Source organism: Oncorhynchus tshawytscha, linkage group LG24 (genome assembly GCF_018296145.1).
Source record: "Oncorhynchus tshawytscha isolate Ot180627B linkage group LG24, Otsh_v2.0, whole genome shotgun sequence".
Classification (NCBI taxonomy): domain Eukaryota; kingdom Metazoa; phylum Chordata; class Actinopteri; order Salmoniformes; family Salmonidae; genus Oncorhynchus; species Oncorhynchus tshawytscha.
In genome coordinates, this window is record NC_056452.1 from 13,334,517 (window position 1) to 13,353,365 (window position 18,849).

At 40.2% G+C, this 18,849-nt stretch overlaps 2 protein-coding genes across 8 annotated transcripts in view; both read left to right on the plus strand.

Moving 5' to 3' along the window:
- The window catches only part of kctd5b (potassium channel tetramerization domain containing 5b), a 32,983-nt gene extending 30,773 nt beyond the window's left edge, over positions 1 to 2,210 (plus strand). For 2 of the 4 annotated variants that reach the window (XM_024386819.2, XM_024386821.2), the window contains one exon: positions 109 to 195. Coding sequence is in view for 2 of the 4 variants with exons in the window: in XM_024386820.2 (XP_024242588.1) it covers positions 109 to 138 (30 nt within the window). In the remaining 2 variants the exon portion in view is untranslated. Of the gene's footprint in view, positions 1 to 108 lie in introns of all 4 variants that reach the window. The other 2 variants (XM_024386820.2, XM_024386822.2) reach the window with 1 other exon arrangement.
- Positions 2,211 to 7,054: 4,844 nt separating this feature from the next.
- On the plus strand, positions 7,055 to 18,520 carry ube2ib (ubiquitin-conjugating enzyme E2Ib). Of its 4 annotated transcripts, none has more exons than XM_024386812.2 (7): positions 7,055 to 7,469; positions 16,136 to 16,215; positions 16,393 to 16,476; positions 16,723 to 16,795; positions 17,124 to 17,233; positions 17,323 to 17,402; positions 17,530 to 18,520. In XM_024386812.2, exons 2-7 carry the CDS (start codon positions 16,150 to 16,152, stop codon positions 17,591 to 17,593), a joined length of 477 nt encoding a protein of 158 aa, XP_024242580.1. In that variant the 5' UTR covers positions 7,055 to 7,469; positions 16,136 to 16,149; the 3' UTR covers positions 17,594 to 18,520. The 4 variants fall into 4 exon arrangements, with proteins under 4 accessions (XP_024242580.1, XP_024242577.1, XP_024242578.1 ...); XM_024386809.2 differs by having other exon boundaries at positions 7,070 to 7,452; XM_024386810.2 differs by lacking the exon at positions 7,055 to 7,469 and adding an exon at positions 8,778 to 8,920.
- The last annotated feature ends 329 nt before the right edge of the window (positions 18,521 to 18,849 follow it).

Here is an 18,849-nt window from a genome sequence, read left to right on the forward strand (position 1 = left end):
TTGGTCTGTCCCATTCACAGATACCAGGCTCAAAGATTGAGCTTGCTGCGGTGTAGTTTGAGATATTTTACTATATGTTTTAACATTAACTGATTAATCCCTTTGCAGATTCTTCAGGAGAGGGGATCCAGGATGTGAATGATCAGTATTACAAGCACCAGGTATAGAGTACAATCGTGTGAGTCATAATGCCCATAAAACCTAGCAGTCAAACAGGGAAATGGTTACAATTGTTTTTCCACAGTTCATTTTTCCCATAGGGGAAATTTTAGAAACACTTAAAATAAGGGCTGTGTTTTGTGTAGGCTTACCCTGGGGGTGATGTTTTGATAACCGTGTAAGTCTCTCTAGGACAAGATTACTTTTTATCAATATATTTACCCACGAAAATATTAATCTAATTAACTACTAATGTCGCTATCATAAAGAATAAATACGATGGGGATCTGGATGAGACTGCTGAATCGAGGCAAAGGTAAGAGTCTCTGGATGAACTATCTAATGATGGCTAAATGTAGTAATAAATTGGCAAAATGACTTAAACTTGACTATTCTGTGAACTGTCTTGTGCAAGTTTTTGAAATTGACACTACCTGTTTAGCAAAGGTTTTCAGCTAGAGATGTCGTGCAGGAGCTTGTAGGGATTTGTAGTCTTGCATGTCGTCTACTCTGATGCTAGTTAGCATTTTTGAAATATGAGAGGAAATGGAACCGACTACATTGATAAGTCACCTTGTCCGAGAGGGATTTACATGGTCATCAAAACATCACATCAAGCCTAAACAAAACACGGCCCTTTATTTTAAGTGTTTCTAAAATCACCTATGGGGGAAAATGGTGTGAAAGCGATTTGAAACCATTTCCCTGTTTAACGGGTATTACGACACCTCTACTGTGGGGCTCTATAACGATGCAAACATGTCCTTGACAAGGAAGAACATGTCACACAACGGAGAAGACAGTTAAGAGGGACGTACGTTTGTTTGTTTTTTTCCTCCCATTTTATTTTATAATGTAAATATGAGTCTTTGTGCCTGTACAGTTACACTGGACCATTTTTGAATTAGTGGTGAATTTCTTCTAACTAAAAGTGATGAATTATAATGTTTTATGCTATAAAACATGGCCATGGTCATACACGGCCAATGATTCACTCAGGGGCTACTTTTGAGTTTCTGTTACCTTCTCACTCCAGGATCTGAAGGGTTTATGATGAGCAATATATTATCAGGCATAAACTGCTAAAAACCTGTGCTGTCAGTAGTAGTAGTAGAAGGTAATTAAGCATACTTATTGAGAAATTAGTCGCAAAAGAGACAGCGATTCTTAATTTTGTTTTCAAACGAGTTTAATGCTTCCTTTTCTGGTGTGTCCTCTGTATTTTAGATGGGACTTTCTGTTTAAAGCATGTATTTGTGGGTTTAAGATGTTTTTGAGAAGGTTGGGGTTTGCTAATGTTTTGGAAGGTAACGGTGAAGGAATATATGTTAATATCCTTAGGTTTGTTGATGTGCATAATCTAAAAAGTCCATTTAATATTTAACTGTTAAACTCCATGTTTTGTACACTGTATAGTTAAACACAACTTAAAATGTAAGTTGTTGTACTGGATCATAGCTAGAAAGTCTTGACAATTTAAATTGCTAACTTGAGTTTTGCAATGTTTGTACATGGGTCTCTGCATATTAAGACTTGTAAATCGAGGTTGAAATGGTTGATGCGCTGTTTTACTTAGAAAACACCTGAAATCTCTTGATATCCAATAATACGGGCAATATACCTGGGCTCAGACATTGACTGTTATGTTGTAAAAAGATGTATTGGTCTTGAAAGGCTACACATTATTTGAGACATTTTGTATTGTGTAGACCACAGCATTCCAAGCTCTAGTTGGAGGATGTGTACATTGCTTTCCTTACACTGCAACACCGTTTTAAGGGTAAATGCTGCATTTCAGGAGACTTTTTATACCAAAAAATTGTTTCTGACCGGAGATGCGGTACTGCTCAACTTTTGATAGTGTTTCCTTTTCCCAGTGATGACCAAATCCAATGTCTTATGTGCCGCTTATACATGAACTTTGGAACTCTGGTTGCAGGCACACGCACCCTGTATGTGCAGCAGGAAACGCATATTGACCCACAACTAATTTTACACACACTCTTTCCATGTAACAAACAGTTTTATATCATTAAAGGTGATTGGATGGATGCATGTTTTTGATATACATACATACACTCGCACACAAGGGCTTTTAAAGTGGAAACTATGAAATCTGCAAAGAGGTTCAATTTAAATAAGTGTGTTTTGACAGAGCTAGGCTATGTTTACATTTGCTATAGTATTCTGAAGCCTTCCAGCGATCTTGCACTCCCCACTTACCTAAATATTGACTTGTTTGACTGGAGAAAAGGGAACAAGCACGCCCCACTCTAGATAGACTTTAAATGCATGTAAATAGTTTGTTAACATATACATTTCCAAGTGGTTTGCTACCACGTCAATGTTAGAGCTGGTAATCTCTCGTGGACCGACTACGTAAACATACAGTTGAAGTCGGAATAGTACATACACCTTAGCCAAATACTCAATTTTTTGAAATGACTGACATTTAATCCTTGTAAAAATTCCCAGTCTTAGGTCAGTTAGGATCACCACTTTATTTTAAGAATGTGAAATGTCAATAATAATAGAGTTATTTAATTACATTCCCAGTGGGTCAGAGGTTTGCATACACCCAATTAGTATTTGGTAGCATTGCCTTTTAAATTGCATAACTTGGGTCAAATGTTTTGGGTAGCCTTCCACAAGCTTCACACAATAAGTTGGGTGAATTTTGACCTATTCCTCCTGACAGAGCTGGTGTAATGGAGTCAGGTTTGTTGGCCGCCTTGCTCACACACACTTTTTCAGTTCTGCCCACAAATGTTCGATAGGATTGCGTTCAGGGCTTTGTGATGGCCACTTCAATACCTGGACTTTGTTGTCCTTAAGCCGTTTTGCCTCATCTTCGGGAAGTATGTTTAGGGTCATTGTCCATTTGGAAGACCCGTTTGCGACCAACCTTTAACTTCCTGACTAATGTCTTGATGTTGCTTTAATATATCCACATAATTTTTCTTTCTCATGGTGCCCTCTATTTTGTGAAGTGCACCAGTCCCTCCTGCAGCAAAGTACCCCCACAACATGATGCTGCCACCCATGTGCTTCACAGTTGGGATGGTGTTCTTCGGCTTGCAAGCTTCCCCCTTTTTCCTCCAAACATAACGATGGTCATTATGGTCAAACAGTTCTATTTTTGTTTCATCAGACCACAGGACATTTCTCCAAAAAGTACGATCTTTGTGCATTTGCAAACCGTAGTCTGTCTGTCTTTATGGCGGTTTTGGAGCAGTGGCTACTTCCCTGCTGAGCGGCCTTTCAGGTTATGTCGATATAGGACTTGTTTTACTGTGGATATAGATACTTGGGTACCTGTTTCCTCCAGCATCTTCACAATGTCCTTTGCTGTTGTTCTGGGATTGATTTGCACTTTTCGCACCAAAGTACGTTCATCTGTGCCGCTCAAAGGGTCTCCTTCCTGAGCGGTATGACGGCTGCGTGGTCCCATGGTGTTTATACTTGCGTGCTATTGTTTGTTCAGATGAACGTGGTACCTTCAGGTGCTTGGAAATTGCTCCCAAGGATGAACCAGACTTGTGGCGGTCTATAATTGTTTTTCTGAGGTCTTTGCTGATCTTTTGATTTTTCCCATGATGTCAAGCAAAGAGGCATTGAGTTTGAAGGTAGGCCTTGAAATACATCCACAGGTACACCTCCAGTTGTCTCAAATTATGTCAATTAGCCTATCAGAAGCTTCTAAAGCCATGACAACATTTTCAGGAATTTTCCAAGCTGTTTCAAGGCACAGTCAACTTAGTGTATGTAAACTTCTGACCCACTGGAATTGTGATGCAGTGAAATAATCTCTCTGTAAACAATTGTTTGAAAAATTACTTGTTATGCACAAAGTAGATGCCCTAACTGACTTGCCAAAACTATAGTTTGTTAACAAGAAATTTGTGGAGTGGTTGAAAAATGAGTTTTAATGACTCCAACCTAAGTGTATGTAAACTTCCGACTTCAACTGTTAATGGTACTGACCAATTTACATCAGAATTTAGTTCTGGGTTAACTGAGAAAGTGCTGGAGACCATGTTTTTTTCCCCCTGTGAAAGTGATCCTGTGAAAATGGTGACTAGCTCAGTCAGCTTGAGGAGACTGGTGTTGGTCTCATGAGTATTGTTGCTGTGAGATTTGTACTTTTTTTTTGTTTAGTTAGCTTGGTTCCATCTTAATCTTAGCAGTCTGTGTACTTTGGTCTTGACCTGTATCACAGTGGCTGGCTGCACTACCTCCTCAGCAGCACCATTTTACACACTGCTCGACTACATTCCATGGTCATTTAACTTTCACTTTTTGTGCACCAATGTCTCCAGTCTACTGTAAGATGTGCAAGTTCCCAGTATATTGGGAAGAGTCAGCTGGTTACTTCATCACAGTCCACTGTAACGCATGATTGAAGACAGTCACACACAGGCCTATTATTCCAGAGTAGATGGAATGTACTTGTTCCATAATCAGAATTATAATGCTCTTGATATCGAAGATAATTATCAGAATGATGTCATATCACTACACCTGTCACTTCTGACTATTACCATGATTTTATGCAATGTAAAAATGTTACTGGGATAGATGTATGGTCTTGCATAGGTTAACTTCAATAAAATGGTTTGCATTTCACATGTGTATCTCTGTTCTTTTTATACAGTTTGTAGCAGCGCACTCAGATTTTTTTGTAAGATTTTGTACATAAATACTTCAATAAAATGCTCAAATTAAAACTACATCGTTGGGGGAAATGGGACAAGACGAGGCAACCAAAATAGTCCAAAAACGTATCTAACACTGTCACTAGTGGCAAAAGCAGTGCTTAATTTGTACATTTGGAGGCGCTGGAACAAAAAAATGAGCCGGAGAGCGAGGTGACCCGGAGTGCTCTGAGGTTCCAGTGCGCATGAGAAGAAAATAAAAATCTCCTTTTATAATAAAGCTTTGAATGCTTTTCTCATGTTTTTGCGTACTGGCGTAGATCAGTGGAGTAGAGGCGCTTGTGGAAGTTGCACACATGGGTAAAAATGTGTAGCCTAGTGTTCGGGGAAAATGTGGCCTTTTTATAAACTCATTTCGTAAAATTCTACATTTTAAATAACTGGAGACTTTAGCAGAATATTTATTTTATACCTAACAAAATATCGAAATGACAGGCTACTTTAACACTAACAGAATCTGAGATAAATAAATTCGACCTTCAATCCATCAATAGCATGGATTTAAGCGTGTGTGGAGACACACACATTGTACAGTACGAGGAAATTAGTTTTATAAAGCTTTCCAGTTTCACTGACTCGCCCAATGAAGCTCAGATCATTCACCCGCGATGGCCGATGTGCTCGTGCCAAAAGCTTATCTCTCTTGTTTTACTTGGTAAAACAATGCTATTCGGCTCAATAGGCCTATTTGGAAGTTGATAAACAGACAAACATTGGCAGTAGAATGGCCTTACTGACAGATTAGTCTTTTCAGCAGGATCAATTTGCTTTCCAAACTGTTTTCCCGCGACTGTATTTGAAATATTACGAAAGGCCTGTTGGCTGCATGATGTTCACTGACAGATTTGTCACGCGTTCACGACTGTAGGCATTACTCGTGATTGGGCTACACAATCCACAGCACAGGGAATAAAAAAAAATTGCCCGTCTGTGGCTAGATTGTAGGCCTACTCCTGGAGTAGTAGTCCGAATTATTGCATTTCTTTCTGAACAAACAGGAGCAATTGTGTAACTTTGGTAAATGTATTACACTTCATCAGGGGTTATGTGGCTCAAGTCTATCAGAGTACAGCGAGATCATATAAAGTGAATTTCATTATACTCCTGTGCGAGGTACAGGCGCGCTTCTACGTAACGTTTTTTAGGGGGCTGCCAGGATAATTACGGAGGAGTCCACTTGAATTAGCCTAACTCTGATTTTACAATTTGTACATTGCCAAATGTGATAGTTATTTTTCATGCCACAAGAGGTACCGGGTCCTAGAAAATGGGTTTCGGAAGGACATTGTCCAAAACAGAGTTGCCGGATGCTGTTCGGGCAGAATCTGACTCAAATTAGGCACCGTGTAAAAGCACAATGTCTGTTTTACCTGGAGAGGGAAAAATAATGATCATCCAAACTTCATAGCACCTTATGTTGTAATCATATTCAAATAAGCCAATAGTTTCAAAAGAGCAATTATCAAACTTCATGTAATGACGGCCTCTTCACATTTATTAACAGACAACGACAGACCTGCTGGTCACTCTTACCAAATTGAACTGATACAGTAAACGTAAACAAATAGCGCCCTCTAGTGTTATTCATTTGGAAATGCTGGTACTGTGTCGTCACTAGTTCCCCCAGCCACAAAGTCATATACCCCGTCTATTTCTACACAATCTGTTTTTTTTAAAACAAATTTTACCAACCACGCTGCTAACCTCATGCCTAACCCTAATCTTCAATTTAGAGCAAAAAGCTAATCGTTGTTTTCATGAATTTGCACAATTTAGACGTTCATCCACGTTCTCCAAACGGGTTGCACCACTTCACCACTAAATTTAAATCTGGATCAGTACGGTTTTAAACTATGATTAGTGGCATGTTACATCAATATATGAGGTATTTCGTGAGTTGAAACGAAGTAGCTACCCTACTTGACAAATGAGGTCACAAAGTTGCTGTTCCTTGATAAAATACTAACAATGTAACGTTAGAAGTACTGCAACTCCACCGTGAAAGGTTCTCATGGGTTGGCTGATTTGAAATAAAATCCGTTATTTGCCAGTACTAGACAGAAAACGAATTCGTTAGCTCCTGTAGCTAGCTAGTTTATAAACTTAGCTAGCTAGCATACAATCTGTATTATTGTCATTACCTAACGTTATTTAGCCACCTGATCCGGGCACGTCAAAGAAGTTCAAATTTCTCCGTTTTATGAAGAAAAAAAAAACAATTGTCCGAGCTGATGGAGGAATTTTGTAACGTACTAGAGGATAAAATGACAGACAACACGACTGTCAAAAAGAAGGAAGACACTTGAGCCATTTTATTCGACAAATGTAATGGCTCAACACGGATTAAAGAGAAGGACCCAAATCGGATGAAAGCGTGATGGAATTGTTTTTAAAGCAAAAGTGAGAAAGGATACGGCAGAGGTGAGGCGGGGGCTATTTCAGACCGGACCCGGAGGGGGGCCTCCGTCCAAAGGAATGAATCCTATCGCCCAGAAAATATGCGAGATGATTCCTCAGCAGTTTGCCCCTCTCCATATCCCCTATGATGACGACGGACAATTTGACCCACCAATATTTAGTAAGCATAAATAACTGGTAAATATAAATTCCTATAATGCACGTTAAAACTAACGTTCATGCTAACGTTACTTCACTACAATGTTTTTGTTATCAGGCCGGTTACATGTTGCATAACATCATCATTCGTACCAAGACTGGGCAAATCATTAACCCCAATTCAATTGTTGTGCAAAATGGGCACGTAAATAGCCTACTAATAATGAGTTAATTATCATAAAACTCAACAGGATTCAACCTGTCACTAATTATTCTCTGAGGAACTCGTTTTGGTCTCTCCACAGTAGACATGCTGCCATTTAATCAGTTAAACCACCTAAAGTGGCAGTTTAGAATTAATCTCCAATCTAAATGTATATTTTTTTATTAATTGAGAAACAGATTTCAAATGAATCTAGGTTTAAAGTGAAAACTAAAGGGAAGAGGAAGGATTTTATTTAACTAGGATTCATTTAAAACTAGGTTTAACATTTGGTGCAACAAGATTAAAAAATACACCTTGATTTAATCCAGTTTAAGAGTTAATCCATGTTGGTGCAACCCTATTTCTAAATTAAGAGTTACATTTGCACCCTCATTCTGAATGGTTAAGGTTTGGGATAGTGTGAAAAAAAAAAAAAAACAGTTCAGACTGGGATTGAACATGCAACCTTCTGATCCAGAGTTCACTAATCTGCCACCAAGCAAAACCCAATCCTACTTGATGGTAATAGTGCTCCGAAAGGTTGCTGGTTCGAATCCCAGAGGCAACTAGGTGAAAAATCTGTTGCTGTGACCTTGAGCAAGGTACTTAAACCTAAATTGCACCTGTAAATCACTCTGGATAAGAGCGTCTGCTAAAAAATTGTTTTATTTTTTATAATAATTTTAGAAAGGGGTCCTCAGGACATAGACATCCAATTTCGATGTCGGATCTTCAACGATCTCTCTCAAATGTTTAGGATGTAGCCAATTTTGACTTTGTGGCTGTGGTAACAGGTAGAAAAAATTGTGCTGCTCCTTTAAATTTTTAGTCGTCTACAAAATTGCCTGTTTGCACTTATTTGTTATATTACATTGAATATGACTATGTCTAAAATTATTATCCAATTCATGTGCACATATTGAATAACATACATGATGGAACATAGTAATAAATGCATGTTCATCAACTGTCGTTTATTAAGAATGCAAATTGTGCCCAAATCAATGCAGACCACATTGTGAACGTTGTAGCCACTTAATTGTCAGTTATTCCAATTAACACAAACTAGTAACGTGATGATGGTACATCAATCTCTCCATAACCCCCAATTAATTATAAATATTTTCAGGCGGTTGGGAGGTTGCCTATGTCACTGGTCCTGTTATTTAGCCCGGACAGGAACGGGTGCTTTTTCAGGAGGGAAACTTCACCAGGGTTTTTCTTGATTAAAAGACGATTCATTCATACAGTTAAATAATACGAGTCATTATAGCCATACAGCAAGGTAAGCGAATGTCGCCCAACAATTTTGTATTTACGCAATACAAGGTTAGCTTTACTATCTGCCTGAGTTTGCGCCATTTTCGCTAGTTGGTTGATGCGTAAATGTGCGCCAGTTTGGGAAGCCCTAGGTTCTTTGTCCTGCTCAGTCATGGGTGGTATTGCACATTCGTGTGAGGTTCCGCTTTAAGCCAAAGCAAGCGGACCAACATGGCAACTAATATGTATGGCATCAGATGAGAAGAACGAGTCTCGTAGCCACAACGACGTGTAAAATCAACGACAAGTGCGCAAGTCTATGGTTTTTCAGTTTGCCAGCCGCGCGCCACAAATAGCCAGGGTACTTGCGCATGTTGTTGGCCAGTTTCTGTCTTGGAACTTGCTCTGAGTTATTTCTTTCTTACGTGACTATAGTCGCTGACATAACTAGCTACCTTCTAACGTGTTTTAGCCACAAGCGGACCAGAGAGATTTTGCTCAAACATGCTGGACTTGTTGCTGGTACAGATGAACAGCCGGATGTTATGCTAATAGCTAGTAGCTATGATGTAACTTAGTGATGTGCAGTTCGCTAACTATTCGACGATTCGTTATTTTACGACTTTTTTTTTTTACTGACGTGTCATGATGTTTGAGTGAATCGATCCTTTTGGATTTCGTTTACCTGCTGGCCGTTATGAGTAATATAATGTTTAATACGCGCTCCTCCGGCTCAGCGGCTCCGGAGACATGCTCTGACCAAACAACTAAAATATTTTTTTATTTCACCTTTATTTAACCAGGTAGGCAAGTTGAGAACAAGTTCTCATTTACAATTGCGACCTGGCCAAGATAAAGCAAAGCAGTTCGACACATACAACGACAGAGTTACACATGGAGTAAAACAAACATACAGTAGAAACAAGTCTATATAGGAAATCATGCTGCAGCAATAACATAACAAAAATACATGGTTATAACTGTTAATTTATCTCATGTGTAAGAATAAATGCAATTAATTATTCAATGTTTTGTAGAACTGAAACATGCATACAATGAGTTTCTGCAACAAAATAAATCCGAATGAATCGTTTTGGTGTGTTGCAGATTGCAAATGATATTGTGTTTATCACCCTCACCGCAATCAAGCAATGCATTCCGCCACGAGTCGTTAACAATCTAGTCCGATTGCTGCCACAAATAAACCTTGTTTAAAATGTATCAAGAAATCGTATTATGTGTATATAGTAATCAACAAATGTAAATAGTTTTAAAGCACACTTTTACAATTCTGTCACAAATGACAGCTCAATAAGCCCCTTATGGTGAATGAGAAGCTTGTAGAATCATTCTTTGCATTTTCAGTTTTATAATTTGCAGGTCTAGGCTCCTGCATGCTTTGGACATAGATGGTAACATGCAGACTACTCTGCTCCACACTCATGCTCCAAGGACATTCTCTTGAGTATGTTCTTGTGAGGACAAGCGTGTGGAGAACGCATTAAAACATTACAATTGAGAAGCATTTGCCCTACTGTATTACCTCAAACTGCACTTTGCCATTCACTGAACCTTCTTCCAGCCAGGACACTGGTAACAATAGAGACTAAACCAGATCTACACAAAGCAAACATTTTACTTGATAATGATCAGCTAGATATGTGAATTGTATTAATCTAGCAAATGACTTATGCGCGGTAGATGTACATTTTCTGTAGTTAGTTAGCTACCAATTCTTCCTGACTACCTAGCTAGACTGACTTGACTATGGACTTACACATTCACTGAACCTTCTTCCAGCCAGGACAATCGCAAAAATAGAGACGACACAAACAAATGTTCTACTTCAAAATGATAAACTATCTATGCTAAATCAAATCAAATTTATTTATATAGCCCTTCGTACATCAGCTGATATCTCAAAGTGCTGTACAGAAACCCAGCCTAAAACCCCAAACAGCAAGCAATGCAGGTGTAGAAGCACACTATGCTACATGGCCAAAAGTAGGTGGACACCTACTCGTTGAACATCTCATTCCAAAATCATGGGCAGTAATATGGATTTGGTCCCCCCCACCCTTTTGTTCCTATAACAGCCTCTACTCTTCTGGGAAGGCTTTCTACTAGATGTTGAAACATTTATGGGAACTTACTTCCATTCAGCCACAAAAGCATTGGTGAGGTGGGCACTGATGTTGGGTGATTAGGCCTGACTCAGTCAGCGTCACAATTAATCCCAAAGTTGTTCGATGGGGTTGAGGTCAGAGCTCTGTTCAGGCCAGTCAAGTGCTTCTACCCCAATTTCGACAAACCATTTCTGTATAGACTTTGCTTTGTGCACGGGGGCATTGTCATGCTGAACCAGGAAAGGGCCTTCCACAAAATTGGAAGCACATAATTGTCTACAATGTCATTGTATGCTGTCGCATTAAGATTTCCCTTCACTGGAACTAAGGGGCCTAGCCCAAACCATGACAACAGCCGCAGACCATTATTCCTCTTCCACCTAACTTTACAGTTGGCACTATGCATCTGCCAAACCTAGATTAATCTCTCTGACTGCCAGATGGTGAAGCGTGATTCATCACTCCAGAGAACGTTTCCACTGCTGCAGAGTCCAATGGCAGCGAGCTTTACACCACTCCAGCCAACACCTTGGCATTGCACATGGTGATCTTAGGCATGTGTGTGGCTGCTCGACCATGGAAACCCATTTCATGAAGCTCCCAACGAACAGTTCTTGTGCTGACGTTGCTTCCAGAGGCAGTTTGGAACTCTGTAGAGTGTTGCAACTGAGGACAGATGCTTTTTACGCGCCTCAGCGGTCCCTTTCTGTGAGCTTGTGTGGTCTACCACTTCGCGGCTGAGCTGTTGTTGCTTCTAGACGTTTCCACTTCATAATAGCAGCACTTACAGTTGACTGGGGTATCTCTAGCAAGGCAGAAATTTAACGAACAGACTTGTAGGAAAGGTGCCACGTTGAAACTCACTGAGCTCTGTAAGGGCCATTCAACTGCCAATGTTTTGTTTATGGAGATTGCATGGCTTTTTGTTAAAAAAAAAAACTTTTCTCCCCAATTTCGTGGAATCCAATTGTTAGCCATTACTATCTTGTCTCATCGCTACAACTCCCGTACGGGCTCGGGAGAGACGAAAGCCATGCGTCCTCTGAAACCCAACCAAGCCGCACTGGTTCTTAAAACAGCGCGCATCCAACCCGGAAGCCAGCCACACCAATGTGTCGGAGGAAACACCATGCACTTAGCGACCTGGTCAGCGTGCACTGCGCCCGGCCCGCCACAGGAGTCGCTAGTACGCAATGAGACAAGGATATCCCCACCGGCCAGACGCTCCCGGTCACGGCCGGCTGCGACAGAGTCTCTGGTGGCACAGCTAGCACTGCAATGCAGTGCCTTAGACCGCTGCGCCACCCGGGAGGCCTTCGAAGTATTAGGACATTTCATCGATGTTCCAGTGGTTTATTAGATCTGTGCATGTACTGGCACCGGGTCGCGCAAGCCTCCCTCTTATGCGCAAGTAAAGTGAGTTTGAGAAAAACTGGAAGTATGCGTCTTATACATTGACTGTGAAATGATTTATATGTCCAAACTCAGAATCAAAAAGTATTCGCAAAAATGACATGGTCAGTGCAGTAGAAAGTTTATTTTGATTGGACATTTTCTGCATTTATCAGAAGTCCCATCAGTAGCCAGGATTATTAAGGAAATTGTTCTTCTTGCAAAGCATGTAAACAGTTTAAACTATTATATTAACCTATCCACAGACATTCCATTGACCAGATTGCCGTACATTCAACAAATCTGATCTAACAAAGTGGATATTGGTCAAACCTGTCATTATTTATGTGGGCTAACCAGCCCAATGTGGTTACTTACAGTGCATTCAGAAAGTATTCATACCCCTTGACTTTGTCCACGTTATGTTTTAGCCTTATTCTTAAATGTGTTTTTTTTTTAAATAGGTTTAGAATGTGTTTTTTTTCAAACGGGTTGGGAGGCGGATCACAAGTATTCAGACCCTTTACTCAGTACTTTGTTGAAACATCTTTGGCAGACAATTACAGCCTTGAGTCTTCTTGGATATGACACACCTGTATTTGGGGAGTTTCTCCCGTTCTTCTCTGCAGATCCTCTCAAGCTCTGTCAGGTTGGATGGGTAGCGTCTCTGCACAGCTATTTTCGGGTCACTCCAGAGATGTTTGTTCGGGTTGAAGTCCGTGCTCTGGCTGGGCCACTCAAAGACATTCAGAGACTTGTCCCGAAACCACTCCTGCATTGTCTTGGCTGTGTGCTTAGGGTCGTTTTCCTTTTGGAAGGTGAACCTTCGCCCCCCCCAGTCGGAGGTCCTGAGTGCTCTGGAGCAGGTTTTCATCAAGGATCTCTTTGTATTTTGCTCCGTTCATCATTCTCTCGATCCTGACTAGTCTTCCAGTCCCTGCTGCTGAAAAACATCCCCACAGCATGATGCTGCCACAAACCATGCATCACCGTAGGGATGGTGCCAGGTTTCCTCCAGACGTGATGCTTAGCATTCAGGCCAATAGTTCAATCTTGGTTTCATCATATCAGAGAATCTTGTTTTTAATGGTCAGAGTCCTTTAGGTGCCTTTTGGCAAACTCCAAGCGAGTCGTCATGTGCCTTTTACTGAGAAGTGGCTATTCCACAATAAAGGCCTGATTGGTGGAGTGCTGCAGAGATGGCTGTTCTTCTGTAAGGTTCTCCCATCTCCGCAGAGGAACTCTGTCAGTGACCATCGGGTTCTTGGTCACCTCCCTGACCAAGGCCCTTCTCCCCCGATTGCTCAGTTTGGCCGGGTGGCCAGGTCTAGGAAGAGTCTTGGTGGTTCCAAACTTTTTCCATTTAAGAATAATAGAGGCCATGCTTTTCTTGTGGACCTTCAATGCTGCAGACATTTTTTTTCATACCCTTCTGACACAATTCTGTCTCAGAGCTCTACGGACAATTCCTTCGATGATAAATTTAAACAGGATGCACCTGAGCTCCAATTTTGAGTCTCATAGCAAAGGGTCTGAATACTTTTTTTTTTTTTTTTTTAATTTTACATTTGCTAACATTTCTACTAACCTGTTTTGACTTCATCAGTATGGGCTATTGTTTGCTGAGGATTTTTTAAAATTTAATCCATTTTAGAATAAGGCTGTAATGTAACAAAGTGGAAAAAGTCAAGGGGCCTGAATACTTTCCAAATGCACTGTAAGTCCAATTTGGATATATTTGGTTGTTCTCGCTGCATAACATGTAGAAGTCCCTTTTTCAGGTTTAGAAGAAGTGACTCCTAAATTCTTACTCCCGCTCGTATAAGCTGGTTAGTATAGTAAGCATACAGAAATCAGTGGTGGTGGTAGTCAAATTACATTCTTGACTGTAATGCAGTTGATTGGTAAGGATGACATGAATATGTGTTGGGGTTGACCTCAATACAAGCATTGTACTCTGATTTTTACCTCAACATAGTGTGAAATAAACTTTAGCCCAAATTTAGGCAAATTTTGCTCAGGGGACAATGAGGAAACTCGTGATCTTTCCCCGACACGTTTCCAAGGTAATTCCATTGTTTTGGTCTAGTTCGATTGACCTGTTTACAGCGTCTATACTGAACTATAAATGTAACAATTTTACTGAGTTACAGTTCATATACGGAAAACGGTCAATTGAAATAAATTCATTAGGCCCTATTAAATGGTTTTCACATGACTGGGCAGGGGCACAGCCATGACAGAAATACTTCTGTTTCATCAGATGTCAGGGTGGCCAACACTGTTTTTATATCTTTGTTCAGTATATTAGTGACTCAAATTAACCAAATTAGTCAAGGTTTGATCTTTGTACAGAACGAATCAAAGATCAGTCAGTAAAATCACTACTATGATGATAGCTGTGCTCAGTCAATGACAATATCAGACTGGATTACAAACCCCAAAGTGTCAGTTAAGTATTACAGATGGCACATTTCCTTATCTGTTGCTCTCCATTTACCCATTTGATTCTTGAAGAGTACAACTCGTATGCCTAATGAACTTAGCTAGCTAGTACGTTATCTTACCCCTTCATAACAAAGGCTGGTTTACTCTGTTTGCCGTGTTTTAAAACGATGTAACATTAGCTCGCTAGCTAGCTATTGCTACGAAATGCATGACAACAAGTATGCAGCCCGCGAGGACCAGAGTTTTGGATGGATAAAACTAAAAGCCTACAATACACACTGGGAGGTTTCTAAGGATGTAAAGAGGGGAGATGGAAGTAGCTAAATTGCTAATTACATAAATGTCCCTTTTAGACTGGGGTTTGACACAGTTTATGCTTGCTATAGTTGGCAAATAATGTGATTTTTATATAACCAAAGATTGTTGGTGTCCATTACTGGACGTTACAGGACGTTACAGGAAAGCCCCATACAAACCACCACTCTTCAGCTAACCTGGTATTGGCAATACAATCTTCTTTCTCAATGCTGGAAAACATTTCTTATAACAAAAGATTTTTGGTATTTTATATCACATTGTATGCCTGATAAACTGTAATATGCTAAATTTGACTGATTTAGGCTGGACTTTGTAAACCAGATATCAACTTCGACCTTCCAGGAATCTTGTTGCGTTTGGTACCTTTGTGCACCGGAGTGTACAAAACATTAGGAACACCTACCTAATATTGAGTTTCACCCCCTTTTCCCCTCAGAACAGCCTCAATTTGTCAGGGCATGAACTCTGCAAGGTGTCAAGTTTTCCACAGGGATTATGGCCCATTTTGACTCCAATGCTTCCAACAGTTGGCTGGATGTCCTTTTGTATGGTGGGCCGTTCCTGATACACATGGGGGAAACTGTTGTGCGTGGAAAAACCCAGCAGCGTTGCAGTTCTTGAGACACTCAAACTGGAGCACCTGGCACCTACCATGTCCCGTTCAAAAACACAAATCTTTTGCCTTGCCCATTTGCCCTCTGAATGGCACACATAGACAATCCATGTCTCAAGGCATTAACAATCCTTTAACCTGCCTCCCCTTCATCTACACTGATTGGCATGGATTTAACAAGTGATGTCGGTATAAGATCATAGCTTTCACCTTGTCTGTCCGTCATGGAATGAGCAGGTGTTCCTAATGTGTTGTACAATTGGTGTATGCCATAATGACACAATCCTAAGAAATGTATGTACACGTCTTTGAAAGCACACGTTTGTCACCTCTGCTGTTTCAGAAAGCCCACCAGTCATGTCAGGTATTGCATTGAGCCGGCTTGCTCAGGAGCGCAAAGCGTGGCGGAAAGACCACCCTTTTGTGAGTAGCAGTGTGTAGTTCTAGACTTTTTATATTTCTAATAGTACTTTTTTTTTTTTTTTTTTTACTATGATAGGGATTGGGGGAAGTATTTTATCCATTATTCAAGAGCTTTGAAATTCAGGTTTATTTTTGCTTAATCTCACTGTTTTACTGTTTGATGCACCTCCATCTAAGGGCTTTGTGGCTGTGCCCACAAAAAATCCAGATGGAACAATGAACTTGATGAACTGGGAATGTGCCATTCCTGGGAAGAAGGGGGTAAGTACAGCCATTTATCTACACATGCAATACAGTTTCAAAGTGGAGGTGCCGAGTGACTTTGTTCATAGCATTTCGCCTGTGCATAGTTAGTAGATCATTTCTAGAAATGTTTTTGCACCAATACTATGAAGTGGACATCTTGTATGAAACCAAAGAATGCTAGGATAGGACATAGTTCATCCTTGATCTTCATAGTCTGCAAGTGTTTGTGATCAATTATAAACACTTACGACTCCTCCCCAGACCCCATGGGAAGGAGGCTTGTTCAAACTGCGGATGCTGTTCAAGGATGACTATCCTTCCTCGCCCCCAAAGTGTGAGTTTCCTTTTAACCAGTCTTCTGTTTTTTATTTTATTTTTTATTATTAGAATCCCCATTAGCTCTTCCTCATGCAGCAGCTACTCTTCCTGAGGGCAACATAAAACATGGCACAATACAGAACGTTGGGAACAGCTTAGTATTCGGGCCCAATACTTGAAAAATGCATCCTTCCCTCTTCCTTGACGTAGTCACTGATCTGACACTAATTTGATTGGTGCAAGGTTTTTTTTCACCAATTCAGTCAGATCAGGTGATCGCAAAGGAACAGACCTTAGGTCGTGAGAGTAGTTCTAATTTAACTGTACTGATTTTTATTTAATAGGTAAATTTGAGCCTCCGCTCTTCCATCCTAACGTATATCCGTCAGGCACAGTATGCCTATCCATTCTAGAAGAGGACAAGGACTGGAGACCCGCCATCACCATCAAGCAGGTTAAGATATGCTGGGGATCGACTTACAAGCTATAGCCACCAAATGGCTATGCCCAACTGTGATTTTTATGTCTTGTCATTTCTTACAGATCCTATTAGGAATACAGGAACTCTTAAATGAGCCAAATATCCAGGATCCAGCCCAAGCAGAGGCATACACAATTTACTGGTGCGTTCTGCTAGTATCGAAGGGATGCCTTCCTGTTTGCCGTGTTGTTTTTCGGATAGGGATATTGTGGAATTAAAACTAGATTCTGATCTTTCTGTTGTTTTACTAAACCCCTCTTTCTTTTCAGCCAAAACAGAGTAGAATATGAAAAAAGAGTTCGCGCACAGGCCAAAAAATTCTCCCCTTCGTAAGGGTGAAGGCTTGGCTTCGGCAGAAGGAATGGGTCAAACGCGGATCACCTCTGTTTCTCTATGAATGTGCCCCTCTCACATCGGGACTTGCTTATAAGGACTTCTATTTAAAACTGATACATTCTGTGCCATCCTCTTTTCCTTTTTTTGTTCTTTACCTCTGGGTTGGAGTGTGGCAGGCGCTAGGATGAAATGGGAGCCGTAGCACCCCGGCCGCTTCCTTTTTTTAGCCGTATTACTTGTCTTGTGGTGCGAGGGACAGAGCACAGTAACGGTTTTGCCATCGACTCAAAATAAGCCTCTTTTGAGGAAGAGACCGTCTTGGTTGTCTTTGTCTTTTGTTTAATTTCTCTCACAGGGTCTGTTCCTTTAAAAAAAAAAAAAAACACCCCTCTTGTATTTTCCTTGATTTTTAATTCTGTAAAATTAGCTATTTACTTAAATGTCAGTATTTCAACTGCTGTATAATTAGTGGCACTTTTTATACTGTATTATCTCACTAGTTTCTCTAGAATGCTCGGTCTGATTCTCTTATGCAGGTTTTCTATTCAGCATGCTGTAATATAAAATAATCTGCTGCCTTGGCTGTCTTTTTTTTTTTTCTTTTGTTATTTGTAGTGTTTGCATTTTTTTATTTTTTATGGCCTCGTCTCAATGCAGGTAGGCTTACTTCTGTATTAAACTCTATTTATAGGGTGCTTTGTTCATGTACGTGTTAGACTAAATAAACCGTTTCTATAAAGCCATTGTTATACTTTCTGTCTCGCAGTAAAACTAGTGTTTTAACAAATGCTGGCATAGATTTGTTTTTAAAGCTATAGCTGGACCCCCCCCCACAAGAAACACTGTTTATATACCATATTTTGTACAGATGTTTGTTTGATCATCATGATACAGTAAAACATCATACTTTATCAAGAAATTTGATTTTTGACTTGAGTGGATGTATTTTGTTTACCTGATAATGATCGAAGTACAGTATATTTGCACATTTTAAAACAAAAATTAAGGTTCTTATCCCTTGAGTAAGAATGAGCACAATGTCTGTAGATGAAGAGGAAATGCGGCTTATGTACAATATATTTTCTAGCCTCTTCAATCCTAACGCGTATCTGTCAGGCACAATATACCTGAAGACGAGGACTGGAGACCAGCAATCACCATCAAGCAGGTTAGAATATACTGGTGGTTAACAAATGCTGAAGTGGAAATGTTTTAATGGCTGTAACTGACAACCCCCCACCCCAAAGACTATT

Coding starts and splice junctions, on each gene's coding strand:
- ube2ib (XM_024386809.2), top strand. CDS start 7,350: ATGAATCCTATCGCCCAGAAAATATGCGAGATGATTCCTCAGCAGTTT. Junction 17,234..17,322: donor CCGCCATCACCATCAAGCAG/GTTAAGATATGC, acceptor CATTTCTTACAG/ATCCTATTAGGAATACAGGA. Junction 17,403..17,529: donor GAGGCATACACAATTTACTG/GTGCGTTCTGCT, acceptor CTTTCTTTTCAG/CCAAAACAGAGTAGAATATG.